This window comes from Ruditapes philippinarum, unplaced genomic scaffold (assembly GCF_026571515.1).
Source record: "Ruditapes philippinarum isolate M1 unplaced genomic scaffold, ASM2657151v2 ctg10552_1_1_1_1, whole genome shotgun sequence".
NCBI classification, from domain to species: Eukaryota; Metazoa; Mollusca; class Bivalvia; order Venerida; family Veneridae; genus Ruditapes; species Ruditapes philippinarum.
Window position 1 is genome coordinate 8,388 of NW_026860507.1, and position 13,808 is coordinate 22,195.

Genomic DNA, 13,808 nt, shown 5'->3' on the forward strand with positions numbered 1-13,808 from the left:
CAGAAACAAAGAAGACACACATCATTTAATTAAGCTGGCAATATACTAATACACTGGTCACATTTCTTATCAACCGGGGATCAAGACTGTGGGGGGTAACTCTAATCCCTTTGGCTATAGAGCAATTTAATTATGCGCCATGTGACAAGTGACACTAATTCTATCATCAATTTCAAACAATCATCAACCTTATGCAATCATGAAGCATGACACATAGATTAGGCCATGTCTCGCAAAATTCATTTCACGTATACTATCTATATGTCTGCGTTTCTTGACAATTATACTATCATACGGATTTATATATACATATATTAATTCTCGTGTTTACTCATAATACTCTATATCCGTCGTCATTTTACTACATTTTCTGCACTGTTATTAAAGAATATATAACGCAGACAATATAGACTTATAGTGAAATCATTTATTCCTTTTATTAACAGTATAGAACATATACTAAATGCAGACGATATAGAGTAAATAGTACTTGTGAGAAACGCAGACATATATAGATATTATAGTGAAATGAATTTTGCAGACATGGTATTTCTTTATTAACAGTGTAGAACATATAGTAAAATGCAGACGAATATAGAGTATATAGTAATTGCAAAGAAACGCAGAAAATATAGATATATAGTGAAATGAATTTTGCAGACATGTATTTCTTTATTAAAATTCTCCCCATTAAAGTTTACAAAACTTATATTAGACATTTATCTTAAAATAATAAAAGTTTATTTAAATCAAGCATAGAATGTCAAAAAAGACAAAAACAACACCTTTTTATATCACTATTTATTATTTCTTATCAAAAATTCATAGAATATATTTCTATTTCTTTAAAATTCTAATTCATTAATTAATATCAATACCTATAAATTTCTAATATCTGAAAATTTTGATCTTAAAACTTACAAATCTAAACAGCTTTGAAGGGTGTAATTTACCCCTTCTTATTCTATATTGTCTGCGTTTTGTGAATACACTCTATATCTATATTGTCTGCGTTTTACTATATATCCTATATTGTCTGCATAAGCGTCTGCGTTTTAGCCTGTGCCGAAAAAACGATGACGATGCGTTTGATTTTTATGAAAGATATTTGTATATTGATTTCTGCTGGTTATAAATCATATCATCTGATACTCACGACCAATTACTTATTTATTTCTAACTATTTTCTAAAATCACATTGCATTTAGCCTATTTAAGAAACTAGATAAACTTGCGCGTAAATACCCTTTATAAGATTTGATAGTTTCGCTTCTATATACTCTGAATTTGTTGTCTTCTTCATAAATAAAACTATATTATAGCTAATCAAACATTTCACATATAAAGCAGGAAGTAGGAAAATTAGTAATCTTTACTTTTTTTTCACATCATTTTAGATGCAATATATAAGTTTTCAGTTTTAAAAAGAAATAGACGTAATCTCCCTTCTTCTTAATTCGTTATCCTATACAGGTAACTTTTTTTATAATTGAGATTATCAAATTCTGTATTTATTTTTCGTGGGTTTAATGAAAAGAATGAAATTCTAGTTATCTACCTTAATAAAAAGAAGATATAAATATCATTGATTATATATTGGCAATGCTCTGCATTAGACCCATTGTGTATATTCAAGAGGTTAAACTTGTCATGTCTATATTATAAGAAAAAGGGAATGACACCTTTTTATATAATTGTTGGTTTAGACATACCGATGGTCTGTAAGACATCTATAAAGTTTACAGGCAGGTGACAACACAGCATTCAAGCTTTCTTTCAAATGATCCCTTTGCTAGGACCAAAGTTCTCCGAGATAGTCACAACAGATTCAACCCAATCATCTCTGGTATTTGAAATGACTTTAACTGTTGACTGCCATGTGCCTTATCCGCAGCAGGGTTTTGGCAGAACGGCTTAACTTAAGCGATGCCAAGACTGCTTTCCATATTAATGTTGTACTGAGGTGCAAGTCTCTCTCTCGGTATAGGACGCCATGGTCAAGCCCTTCCCCAAATTAGTCAGTCCAGCTCCAAGTCAGTCTGTCTCTGGTCAACCCAGTTGTCGTTTTTTAAGCATTATATTTTTCACTTTTCTTCATAAACTTTTCCTTTTCAAGAAAAATTATAAATAATGATCAAGATAAAAAATAGAATGAAGTCGTAAAAAGAAAACACCAGATAATGTCTTCAGAAAGTTTAATAATCATCACCTTTATCATTTATGGACATTTGTACTTAAATATATTTTAAACTAATAAAGATACAACATGAAGTAATTGTAATATGTGAAGTTATTTCCTTATAAATATACAAATTATAAGTACATTGACTCTTACTCAATTCATCGTTATTATTGTCTATAATATGATAGAATAATTTAATATAGTTGCATCACCTTAACAATAAATAAGATTGAAAACAAAGGCATAGCTGTTAATCTTTTTTTCCATAATAGTTTATATATATATATATACACAAAATACACATACATGTAGTTAACTAAAACTTAAGATTTCTTTCCACAAATGAATATCAAATACATGTATTGAAAACTACACATTTATAATTTACCTAACATAACAACATTTCATTCCCACTTCATTAGAATATAACTCCTCCCGTCATGATTGACTCAGAAAAATGATATGCCAAGGTGCAGTATGTAATACTAGACAAAATGGTAAGTGTACTCTACAAAGTATGGTCATAATTTCTGCAAAACTTTTTTGCAGTAACACAGGTCAAACTAATGCATTGATGTGCATTTCTTCATGAGTGAATTACAAAGTGACGAAGAAGAACCAAACGAGTCTACTCGACTAATGGCTGGACAAGTAACACATGCCAAATTAGAGGAAAATGGAGATCTTTCTGTAAGCTTACTTGTTAAACATGAAATTTGGTATCATTTAATTATTCATTTGTTTATATTATACTGAACTTTATAATAGGCCATTAATTTAATATTATTAGTTTTCATGTCATGATGAAAAGGATTGAAAAGATTAATGTCAAGTTAGTATCAAATAATTATATGATAAATATAATAAAAAATGCACTGTACTTTGGAAGTACATTGTAGTTATGAAAGAGTACTAGCAGCATTCCAAGTGTAATCAGTTTTAAGCTTCATTTTCAAAAAAAATTTCAGCTACTGTTTATTTGAACCAATTTTGAGTCTACTGATATTAATTATCATGAATGTCTTATGAAGAGAAAGGTTGTGACCCTAGTAGTGCTTAGACATAATTCTGTTGAGAAGCAAACACTTTAACTACCAGGCCTTCACATTCCTTTACATGGCCTACAAGAGAAATACTGGACGGTTTTATGCTTAAATGGATTTGGATTTTTATATAAATTTGTATCATGGCAAGAAAATGATGATTGGCAAGAATTGTTGATCTTGGTTTGAAAAATATTTGTTTTTGTTTCTACAGGTAGAAACACTTCCGATCAATCGTCATGCCCAGGAGAGAGCGTCACGTGAACGTCAGCAGAGGAGCGAGTCAGAGGCGGCTGTTGAGGAAGAAGAGGAAACGTTACAATATGGGGCAAAACATGTGATCATGTTGTTTGTACCTGTAACATTGTGTATGATAGTTGTTGTGGCAACCATCAGCTCTGTCTCATTTTATACACAGAAAAATGGGGCATATCTGTAAGTGTATAAGATAAACAAATTGTGAAGAAATCTCTAGTTAAATAAAATGTTTAAAATAAACGCCTTTTAAGCCTTAAAGATAAATAAAGTAATATAAAATGCTTAACTCCTGAAATGATAAACTAGTGTATTATTTAAAAAATGTATAGTACCCCATGATCTATATTGACGGAGATATCTCGGGTCAAAAAGATCTCGTACATGTTTTATACAGAAATAAAGAAAATAAGTGTCCTTATTAACTGAACTGTTAATGTGATCTAAAAAAACAACAAAAAAACTTGCCACAAAAATATACAAAAGAAAACTTAAAAAAAACTTAACCACAAACAATATTTATAAAGATGTATTTATAAGGCAAGAGTAGTTTTTCTTTGCCCGTCCATGTTTGGAATAAAGCATACATGGGCATCTTTGGTCTCAATCAACCAGTTTAAAAATGGAACCTGGAACCAGTTTCAAAGATAGAGCCAGTTAAAGCTAGTAGCCTAGTATATCACAATAATTATGACTCTTGTCTTGGTAATGTCATTTTGACTTAAAAATACAAACCAAAAATTATATTTGATGAAATAAATCTTGATTGATGTAAAGAAACAGTACTTCCCCTAGTGGCTGAGGGGCTGCCTTTAAGGGTTGAGGCATCAGAATTGCAGCCATTGTTTATCCCTGTGTGATTGTAAGAGGCTACTAAATGGATTTGAATAACTGGAGTCTGTGCATCTCCTAATTCCAGCAGATGAGATGGTTTTGACCTCTGATGTTGCTTTAAGTTTGTAACACCCAGGGTTAGCCAAAATCATCATTCGTGTTTTAGCACCACATCACCTAAATTGTGTCTGTGTGCTGTAAAACCAACCAAAACAAACTTTAGTTCATTTCTCCAAAAGTATCAAAGATATTCATTTCAAACTTGGAATACTTAATTTACTATCTAATTACATTTCTTAGTTATGCATTTTCTGTGGATATTCTTATGTTTCAATAATGTTTTGGTAAGTTGCATGACTGTTGCAGAAGTAATTATAGGGGCATTGTCATGTTCTATATTATTTCAGTATCTATACACCATTCCATGATGCAGACATAATAGTAATTATAGGGGCATTGTCATGTTCTATCAGTCAATGCGAAAGTCAAAATTTTTTTCCAGCCACAAGGACTGGGATCCTTAGATTTATTTCCGGCCCTGATGATTTTTTTGCGGCCCGGACTCTGAAAGGTATTTTTTGTAGGGGTGGGGGAGGGATATTGCCATAATTATAATCAAAAATATTCAGCAAATATGAATTATCAGACTCAACTATAAGATACTATGAAAAAAAATATACAGAAACATAATAAATAAAACAGTTTTGCATATTTTGGCCAAAAATTGTTTCAAACTGGCTGAAATTTTAATCGGACATGAGGACCGACTGTATCGAAATTTTCTCGGCCCTCCTGATTTTTAGTTGGCGAGGTCCGAGGACCGACAGACTTTCGCACAGACTGTTCTATATTATTTCAGTATCTATACACCATTCCATAATGCAGACATAATAGTAACTATAGGGGCATTGTCATGTTCTATATTATTTCAGTATCTATACACCATTCCATGATGCAGATATAATAGTAATTATAGGGGGCATTGTCATGTTCTATATTATTTCAGTATCTATACACCATTCCATGATGCAGATATAATAGTAATTATAGGGGCATTGTCATGTTCTATATTATTTCAGTATCTATACACCATTCCATGATGCAGATATAATAGTAATTATAGGGGCATTGTCATGTCCTATATTGTTTCAGTATCTATACACCATTCCATGATGCAGATATAATAGTAATTATAGGGGCATTGTCATGTTCTATATTATTTCAGTATCTATACACCATTCCATGATGCAGATATAATAGTAATTATAGGGGCATTGTCATGTCCTATATTGTTTCAGTATCTATACACCATTCCATGATGCAGATATAATAGTAATTATAGGGGCATTGTCATGTTCTATATATTTTTCCAGTATCTATACACCATTCCATGATGCAGATATAATAGTAATTATAGGGGCATTGTCATGTTCTATATTATTTCAGTATCTATACACCATTCCATGATGCAGATATAATAGTAATTATAGGGGCATTGTCATGTTCTATATTATTTCAGTATCTATACACCATTCCATGATGCAGATAAACCAGATGCAGATACAGGCACTAAAGTATGGCAGTCTGTTGCCAATGCCATGATTTTACTGGGCGTTGTCATAGTGATGACTATGATACTACTACTCTTATATAAATTCAGATGTTATAAGGTAGGTACAAGTTTCCGTCCATTTTGACCCTGCTTGTTTTAACTGTTTCAGTGGTTCTACATGGATGCATGCTAATTATGCATGGATACATGACACTATTCATAAAGAGAGAGGTTTGACAGACCTTCTCTACCAGGAAAACTTCAAAATTGCCACTTTTATAATTCAGTGTGTTTGCAGCTTATATTCCAATAAATCAATAACTAAGCCAATTTCTTACAGTTTCAATATATATATTAATTGCTTGAAAAAAATTTCTTACAATTTTTCATCCACCTTATTCATGCTGTAATGAATGAGCATAAGGTTTAATAAGTAGACAATAATTTGACAAGCAATTACTCACAGCTTTATGTTCATCTATAACTTAATTGTAATAAAGCATGCTAGTACATTTATCTTATTCTAAATTTAGTTTGATTTATGCTTTACAGATTTGTTCAAATGGTGTTTTACAGATACTTGCATGATACTTTCCATTATTTACTCTAAAATTTCATTAATAAGACGGGCTTATTTATTTTTGATGTAGGTGATACATGGCTGGTTGATCTTATCATCTCTCCTACTTCTATTCTTGTTTGCATATCTCTACCTGGGGTAAGTCTAGTTTTATAATAAGGGTTTAAATTTTACGTTGTTGTTATGACTTAAGTCAAATTTCTTTAAAATACATTTTAAATGTTTTTTACCACATTCCCTTGCCATTTTTGACACTCTGTAAAAATGGCATGGCATGGATGTGCATATATTTTGACCTGACATCACTTGTTTTACATGAGTTTTTTTTTCTAGTACCAGAGTAAACAGGAGATAACTCTTATATGCAAGAATATAAATATACAAAAACTTGCTATTTTTCTGTTTCTACGTGTTTCTTCAGAGTAATACTGCAGGCGTATAATGTACCTATGGACTACATCAGTGTTGCTTTACTCATGTGGAACTTTGGTGTGCTGGGAATGATGTGTATACATTGGAAGGGGCCACTACTCTTACAACAGGGATATCTTATTACAATTTGTGCACTTATGTCCCTTGTTTTCATCAAGTATCTCCCAGACTGGACTCTCTGGGTTGTCCTAGGTGTCATGGTGATATGGGGTAAGTATATTACATGTACAAATTAAAGCTGTTTATTTCTTTTCATGGGTCAGCCCTAATGTGTCTTTTGATATTCTTTAAAGTGTAACTTACTGGCACATATGTAATTATTTTAAGAATAATTAACTTTTAAAAGTAATTTTAAAATTAATTATTTAAAGCTCATTAGTTTGCTGGGGCTTTATAGGTTAAGCAAATCCGTAACCTTAGTGCAGGAACAGGTAAAGTCCAGGAGTTGTAATTGCACTTAAGTGATGAAATGTTATTTGATATGCATTCAGTAAAAGTGTTAAATGGAAATAGAAATGAAAAGCATTTTATTTCACCAATCAAATCATTTAATGCATTATTGTTAGGCATTACGTTTAACTCTTACACTGCTGAATTTGTGTAATGGATTTGCCCTGCTTTGAATTTGGAACAGCCCATTTTAAATTTAATGGATTTCAATATTATAATGAAAAAAATGAGCTACCATTAGTAAAGAGGGTGGTTTGTGCAGACTGGCCTTGCTCTGTATTGGTGGTAAAGGCTTATCACTTGGTTCAAGCAGGTTTAAAGTTTAAAATATAATTAACTATTACGTATGGTCAACAGTTATGATAAGTTGATGAAATTATATTTGACAGATTTAGTAGCAGTACTTTGCCCAAATGGACCATTAAGAATGTTAGTGGAGACAGCACAAGAAAGAAGGGAGCCCATATTTCCAGCTCTTATTTATTCATGTAAGTACCGGACAGGAAAGAAAGTAAATAATTACAGGCAATATTACAGTATTTTTATAATAAGAAAAATATTACCTTATTATTAAACATCTGGAACTGCAAGCTTTATAAGATTTAGATATGATCAAGAAAAGTGTATTAGAATATTTTATAAGTAAAAACCTATTTAACTTTATTTTTCCAGTTTTGGCCTCCAGTACAGACTTAACTGAGAAATTTGTGCCCAGCCACCCTAGCTTTAGGCCTTGTGAATATTGAAATACATGTACTGTTTTTATCAACAGCCATCTGTTCTTTTACTTTAAAAGGTCTTTAGGGCAAAAAATGTTATGATATACATGTACCAACTATTCTGTAATTATATCTTTATTCATGGTTATTATTTTGTTTCCTAACATATATAATGGTATTTTGTTTCCTAACATATATAATGGGGGCAGTCATGTCTTTCAGACACATTTCAAGTGTATATAATTATATATATTTCTATACAGCAACAATGATGTGGCAGGTGACAGTACTTGGTGCTGACTCGGATCATCCTAATGATGAAGCTAAGAAAAAGAAGAAGAAGGTACAGAAGAGGATCTCAGAGGATAGTGATGGTAAGAACTGACGTGACAATATTGGATATTTACCACGATATAATACCGCATATTTGTAATGTGGCTTTTCATTTGATGTTTATACAGTTTTATAGACACAGCTGCTGTCAGTTTATTAAGAAATCACGTTTGCCCTGAAAAGAAAGTTTGCTGTATTATAAATTCGTCATAAAAAGATTCCTGACAGGTTATATGGTTGTATATAAAAGGTTGTTTGCAATATAACCCTCTCCTAGTAGCTTGGGTTATATATACATAGAACCATATAATCCATCAAAAAATCTGTATAACTAATAAAATATGAGTTTCTGTCAAGGGTTATATAAGGAAATGGACATATTTATGACAAGCATCTAATATACTTAGTTTTAGTTTTCATTACATTATCATCTAAATAAATACCACACAACATGTGAAACATACTACATGTAGTTGGGGTTTTCTTTGGCCGAAAATTCCTATTTATCTTAGTTTAATAATATTTTATTGCATATATAAATATACATCAATTATTTACATCAACATAAATACATGTACACAATATTCTAAAGGGTTGGGCTAAGAGTTTTTACAACATTATCGTGGGCTCTTCCCTATTTATCTCTTAGTTGAAGAGTCATTGTTAGAAATTTAAAAAAAAGTCTCTACACAGTCAAGTGCAGTATACACTTTAATGGTATGATAAAAGATTAAAACTGTTGAGATAAATTGAAGTTACTTCATAATCATATATAATGGTTATAACTGATACATGTAATTAGATTTAGTAACAATTTCAGAAAGGAAAACAACTTTCTGCTATAATAATCGTAAGTGATAAAGACTCTGAAAAAGCTGGATACCTTCTTTATGATCACTGTTTATCTATCTTTATTCTTATTATAGAATCAATCTTCTTGATACTGATGTATCCCATCTACCATTTTACATGAAACTTTCCAGTACAGATATATACATGTAGGCGTCTATGCTCAAAACCTACTGTAAAATTTCAAAGTGTCAAACATCTTATTGAAATAAATATATGTATTGAATAGCATCTAAAAAGGTCATGATCATTATATTATGTGATAATCATCACTCTTGGTATTTCTGCTTCATTACTGCAATGATAATCTCATTTAGCCTTCTGTTGTTTTTCTGATAAATTAATCAGGTAACTAGTTTGTCTATTGTAAATGAATTTTATTTTATAAAAATCATGTAAATAGTTAACGTTTTCATGCATATATTCATCAGTTACAAAAAAAAGTTATTGATAAGTTTTGAAAATCTTTGACTTGGTTTATTTTTCAAAAGGCAATGAAATTAATACTGAAATGGTCTCCGGCTGCATTGAGTTTTCTGAATTTTTGGTAAAATGTTTCGTTTTCTTTACATAAAAAATCAGCCAAGATACCTTAATTGTTTGTTTATTTTTCTGAGTGGGTGGAGTTTAGCAAATCATTGCTTAACATACTAAAATTGTGGTTGAATATTGGAGAAAATTTGCTTGTGTAAAATAACAGAGACTTATTCAATAATTTCACTTCAGAAAGGACTCAAGTTTATGGAAACAATATGGATGTGCTGTTTATGATAATTGTATAGTTACTTTTTTCCAGTTATAGTTTTACACCCTTTACTTTATCATTGATGAGAATTCTTAGACAATTTCATTATTTTTATATTCATTTGTTCTTTTATACACAAGCTTTTTGTTGTGACTCATAGTTTTGAATTATTCCAGCTAGAGGTTTTAGTTTCTGAAAACATTTTTGGCACTATCATTCTTTGTATACATTTACAGCTGTATTTGAGAATTCAAATGCTACCAACAATGATGGTGGTTCAGATAGTGATGACGCTGGGTTTACCAACGCTAACAGAGTTCCCAGAACAAGGACCGGTAACATGTCCGACGCTAGCATAGACTCCACACAGGCAAGGTCAGCCCTAAATGCTCTCAGTAACTGGGATGGAACAAGACAAAGACGTGGGCAGGAAAACTCAGAAAACCAGACAAATGGTCCAACAGATAATGATGAAGAACAAGAAGAGAGTAAGTACAATGATATAATGTTAAACCTCGTCTTATTTCTTTCTTCTCTTCACACTTAATCAACTCTTGGCAGCAGTAGACTTTAAATAATGTATTTGCCATTATAAGAATGATTGTACATGTGATTTGAATTGCAAGAAACAGTGTTAAAAAACGAAGTCATAATATGGTAATAAAGTTGATGTCACAATATAAGATAGCATGACATAAAAATTTCAAAGCCAGTTAGCACAAAAAAGAGCTTGGGGCTGTGGTGGTACAGTTGTTAGCAGACAGGTTTGACAATCCAGAAACTCTTTACTTAGCCAGGCAAATGTCATACATATTCATATCAGTTAAAAAATATGCTTATCTTCGGAGCAGTGGTGATGGTGTAGGACCTATGCTTCTGAACACATGTATCCAGAGATCCAAGCTGCGAGTCTTGTCTAGGACACTGCAAAATGATTGAGCTTTTCTTAGAAATTTACCTTGCATTGTTTCACTGTGTAACTTGGTACACTAAAATTTTGGCTGCCATAAATGGTGTGAAAAAATCTACTGGAAGATTTAAAGAAGGTTCCATGAAGGCTGATGATACAGATTGATTTGTCAAAATGCATCTTCCATGAGACTATAATATTTTGTTATTATAATATGTTTTCATTTAACAGTTATATACTTCATATTTAAATATTCTTTCCATAGTCACTAAGTGTCAGCTTATGTTTCATTATTTCTTAGTATTTGAACTTAGGTCAGTATGAAAAATCTTTTTTGTTTTGTTATTATTTTGAAATATTAGATAAGAATTCAGTATTTTGATTTATTTTCATGTTACAGGAGGTATAAAATTGGGGCTTGGAGATTTTATATTCTATGGTGTACTTGTTGGTAAAGCATCATCATATGGTGACTGGAACACAACACTGGCTTGTTTTGTGGCTATTCTTATAGTAAGTATGTCAGGATAGGATAAGATATAGCATCATTGACTGTTAACGAACTTTTTGTATGTTATAGACATTGATTCTGTTATGAAGTTTCTTTTAAAGAGAAAACAATTTCTTGAAATCTAAATTAAGAATAATTTTTACCCTGAAAAAGAAAACCTTGGACTTTTATGTATCAATATAGTGTAGAGTTGTAAATAAGAAAAACCTATTTCAAGACAAGCTGAGATTGTGTCTGGAGCAAGTCTATAGCAGTTATAGTTCAGGCTAGGATGTAACATTATTGTTAAACATTTACCTATGTTTGTGTAATGGACTTGTCCTGCTTTGAATTTAGTAAATTGAAAGGATGTCAGTATCAGAATACTAAAATTGAACATACAATGGTACATGTATACAGTTTGGTCAGGTTGCATGGACATGCTGGATGGTGTTAATATATTGGATGGCATAGATCTGTAATTATTCCTCTACCATTATGAAGACAGAGCCAGGTGCATAGGTTAAGCTTCAGACATTGCATGGACTTGTTGGATTGCATTGAAATAGCTTACAGAAGGTCAGTGGTTCTACTTGAGTGCCTGAAAAAAAATGCACCAAGGGGTACCTGAGATCTTCCTCTACCAGTATAGCTGGAAAGTCACTGTATGACCTCACAGTGTCAGTGTAATTTAAAATCTTATAAAGAAGCAAACAATTACTTTGGGATATTTTTACTCTCAGATGTGTGGTTGGAAATGTTTAGTTTACACTGAATTATTGTCTGAATTTGGGAAAAAACAATATTCAAAATTATGTTTATTGTTTTGTTTGTTTGTTGTTGTTGTTTTTTTCGGACAAAAATTCAACCATTATGGAATCAATATATTTTGTAACTTTAGAAACCATTTTCTATAAGATTTTGAATTAATATAGGCAAAAAGGTAAATACATATATTTTATATACATTTTGAATCATATACTTTATTACAATGTTGATATGGCATTATTTGATATTTTTTCAGGGTTTATGTTTCACTTTATTGCTACTAGCAATCTTCAGGAAAGCTTTACCTGCGCTGCCTATCTCAATAACTTTTGGACTGGTTTTCAACTTTGCAACAAGTGAATTAGTTAAACCATTCATGGACAGACTGGCTAGTGAACAAGTCTATATTTGATGTCAAAGCTGTGATATGAGGAACTGATTGTTTTCTTGTAATGCTTAAAGTTAAAGATTAAAATAACATATAATTATGTTTGAATTTAAGATGATTAATATGGCAAGTTAAGTAAGTTATGAAAGTTCTGTTACAAAATGTGTGTACTTTTAAAATAAGATGTGTAAATAAAACATTGGAAAAATACATTTACTTGTGATATGTGAGCATTGTGTAAAATGTCTTAATCATTATCCTTAAAATATTCTTGCCTAAAATTCATTTTTCATGCTATTACTGACCAAAATTATGAGGAACAAATTTTGAATATGGTTCATACAATTTATTTTAATACATCAGTCTTGTAAAGATTGACTTGAAAAGGGAACTGAAAGATAATAATTTATTTTGGACTAACTGTTCTTTAGTTTTGTCAGTGCTTACTGTAATAAATATTGTTTTATTTTAACATGTCATTTGTCACGGAAATACAATTAAATACATGAATGAATAAATAAAATTCCGAGCCTTGAATAATTGATATTTTCAGACAAAAGTTTTGTTTTTAATATGAAAATGTACAATTCTGGCTTTGTATACTCTTAACATATGTGTATGTTTTCTATGTCAATATGTGTTAAGTTATCAGTGCTTTTGTCTAAATTAAACTTTTTTTTTATAAAATCTTGTTGTCTTATTGACCATTTGATTCTGAAAAAATTGCATGCATATTTGATTTTATACATTATCGAAATGTGAAAACTATTACTGCTCAATATCTAGAGAACCATTTGACCCACAGTCTTTAAACTTCATTGGATGAGACCCCTATTATTTTTTTGGCGCTGATCCATTTAGGTCAAGGTCACAGTGGCCTTGAATGTTAAAACTGTTTCTGCTAAAAGAGCTTTAGGACCATTTGACCTACAGTCTACAAAACGTTTCCAGTCAAAAACTAGAGCTAAAGGTAGGATAATCAGCCTTATTGTTTTGGCACTGATGCATGAATGTTGAAGTCACAGTGACCCTTTCCTTCAATCAAGCTGAAGTATGGTCAACAATATAAATCTTTCTGTTAGTTTATCAATAGAACTAATGTATAATGTTATAGTTTCTATCATTTCGTTTTTAATAAGAAGATGACCCTTATTGTTTTGGTCACTGACGTTTGAATGTCAAGGTCACAGTAACCTTGAATGTGACAACGGTTTCGCTCAATAACTAAAGAACCATTTCACCCAAAGCCTTCAAACTTTTGAGTAGGAGGCCCTTTTG

At 31.2% G+C, this 13,808-nt stretch overlaps 1 protein-coding gene across 2 annotated transcripts; it reads left to right on the top strand.

Moving 5' to 3' along the window:
* Positions 1-1,347: 1,347 nt before the first annotated feature.
* On the top strand, positions 1,348-13,217 carry LOC132760407 (presenilin-2-like). Of its 2 annotated transcripts, XM_060752382.1 has the most exons (12): positions 1,348-1,365; positions 2,732-2,872; positions 3,440-3,660; positions 5,834-5,984; positions 6,517-6,584; positions 6,868-7,088; positions 7,718-7,816; positions 8,311-8,421; positions 9,201-9,230; positions 10,211-10,462; positions 11,285-11,397; positions 12,399-13,217. In XM_060752382.1, exons 2-12 carry the CDS (start codon positions 2,771-2,773, stop codon positions 12,552-12,554), a joined length of 1,524 nt encoding a protein of 507 aa, XP_060608365.1. In that variant the 5' UTR covers positions 1,348-1,365; positions 2,732-2,770; the 3' UTR covers positions 12,555-13,217. The 2 variants fall into 2 exon arrangements, with proteins under 2 accessions (XP_060608365.1, XP_060608366.1); XM_060752383.1 differs by lacking the exons at positions 1,348-1,365; positions 9,201-9,230 and having other exon boundaries at positions 2,705-2,872.
* The last annotated feature ends 591 nt before the right edge of the window (positions 13,218-13,808 follow it).

What these genes read in the sequence shown, in the direction of transcription:
- LOC132760407 (XM_060752382.1), top strand. Translation starts at nt 2,771, where the DNA reads ATGAGTGAATTACAAAGTGACGAAGAAGAACCAAACGAGTCTACTCGA. An exon ending in CAGAAAAATGGGGCATATCT is followed by an intron (nt 3,661 to 5,833) that starts GTAAGTGTATAA and finishes ATATTATTTCAG; the next exon opens with TATCTATACACCATTCCATG. An exon ending in TGATGAAGAACAAGAAGAGA is followed by an intron (nt 10,463 to 11,284) that starts GTAAGTACAATG and finishes TTCATGTTACAG; the next exon opens with GAGGTATAAAATTGGGGCTT.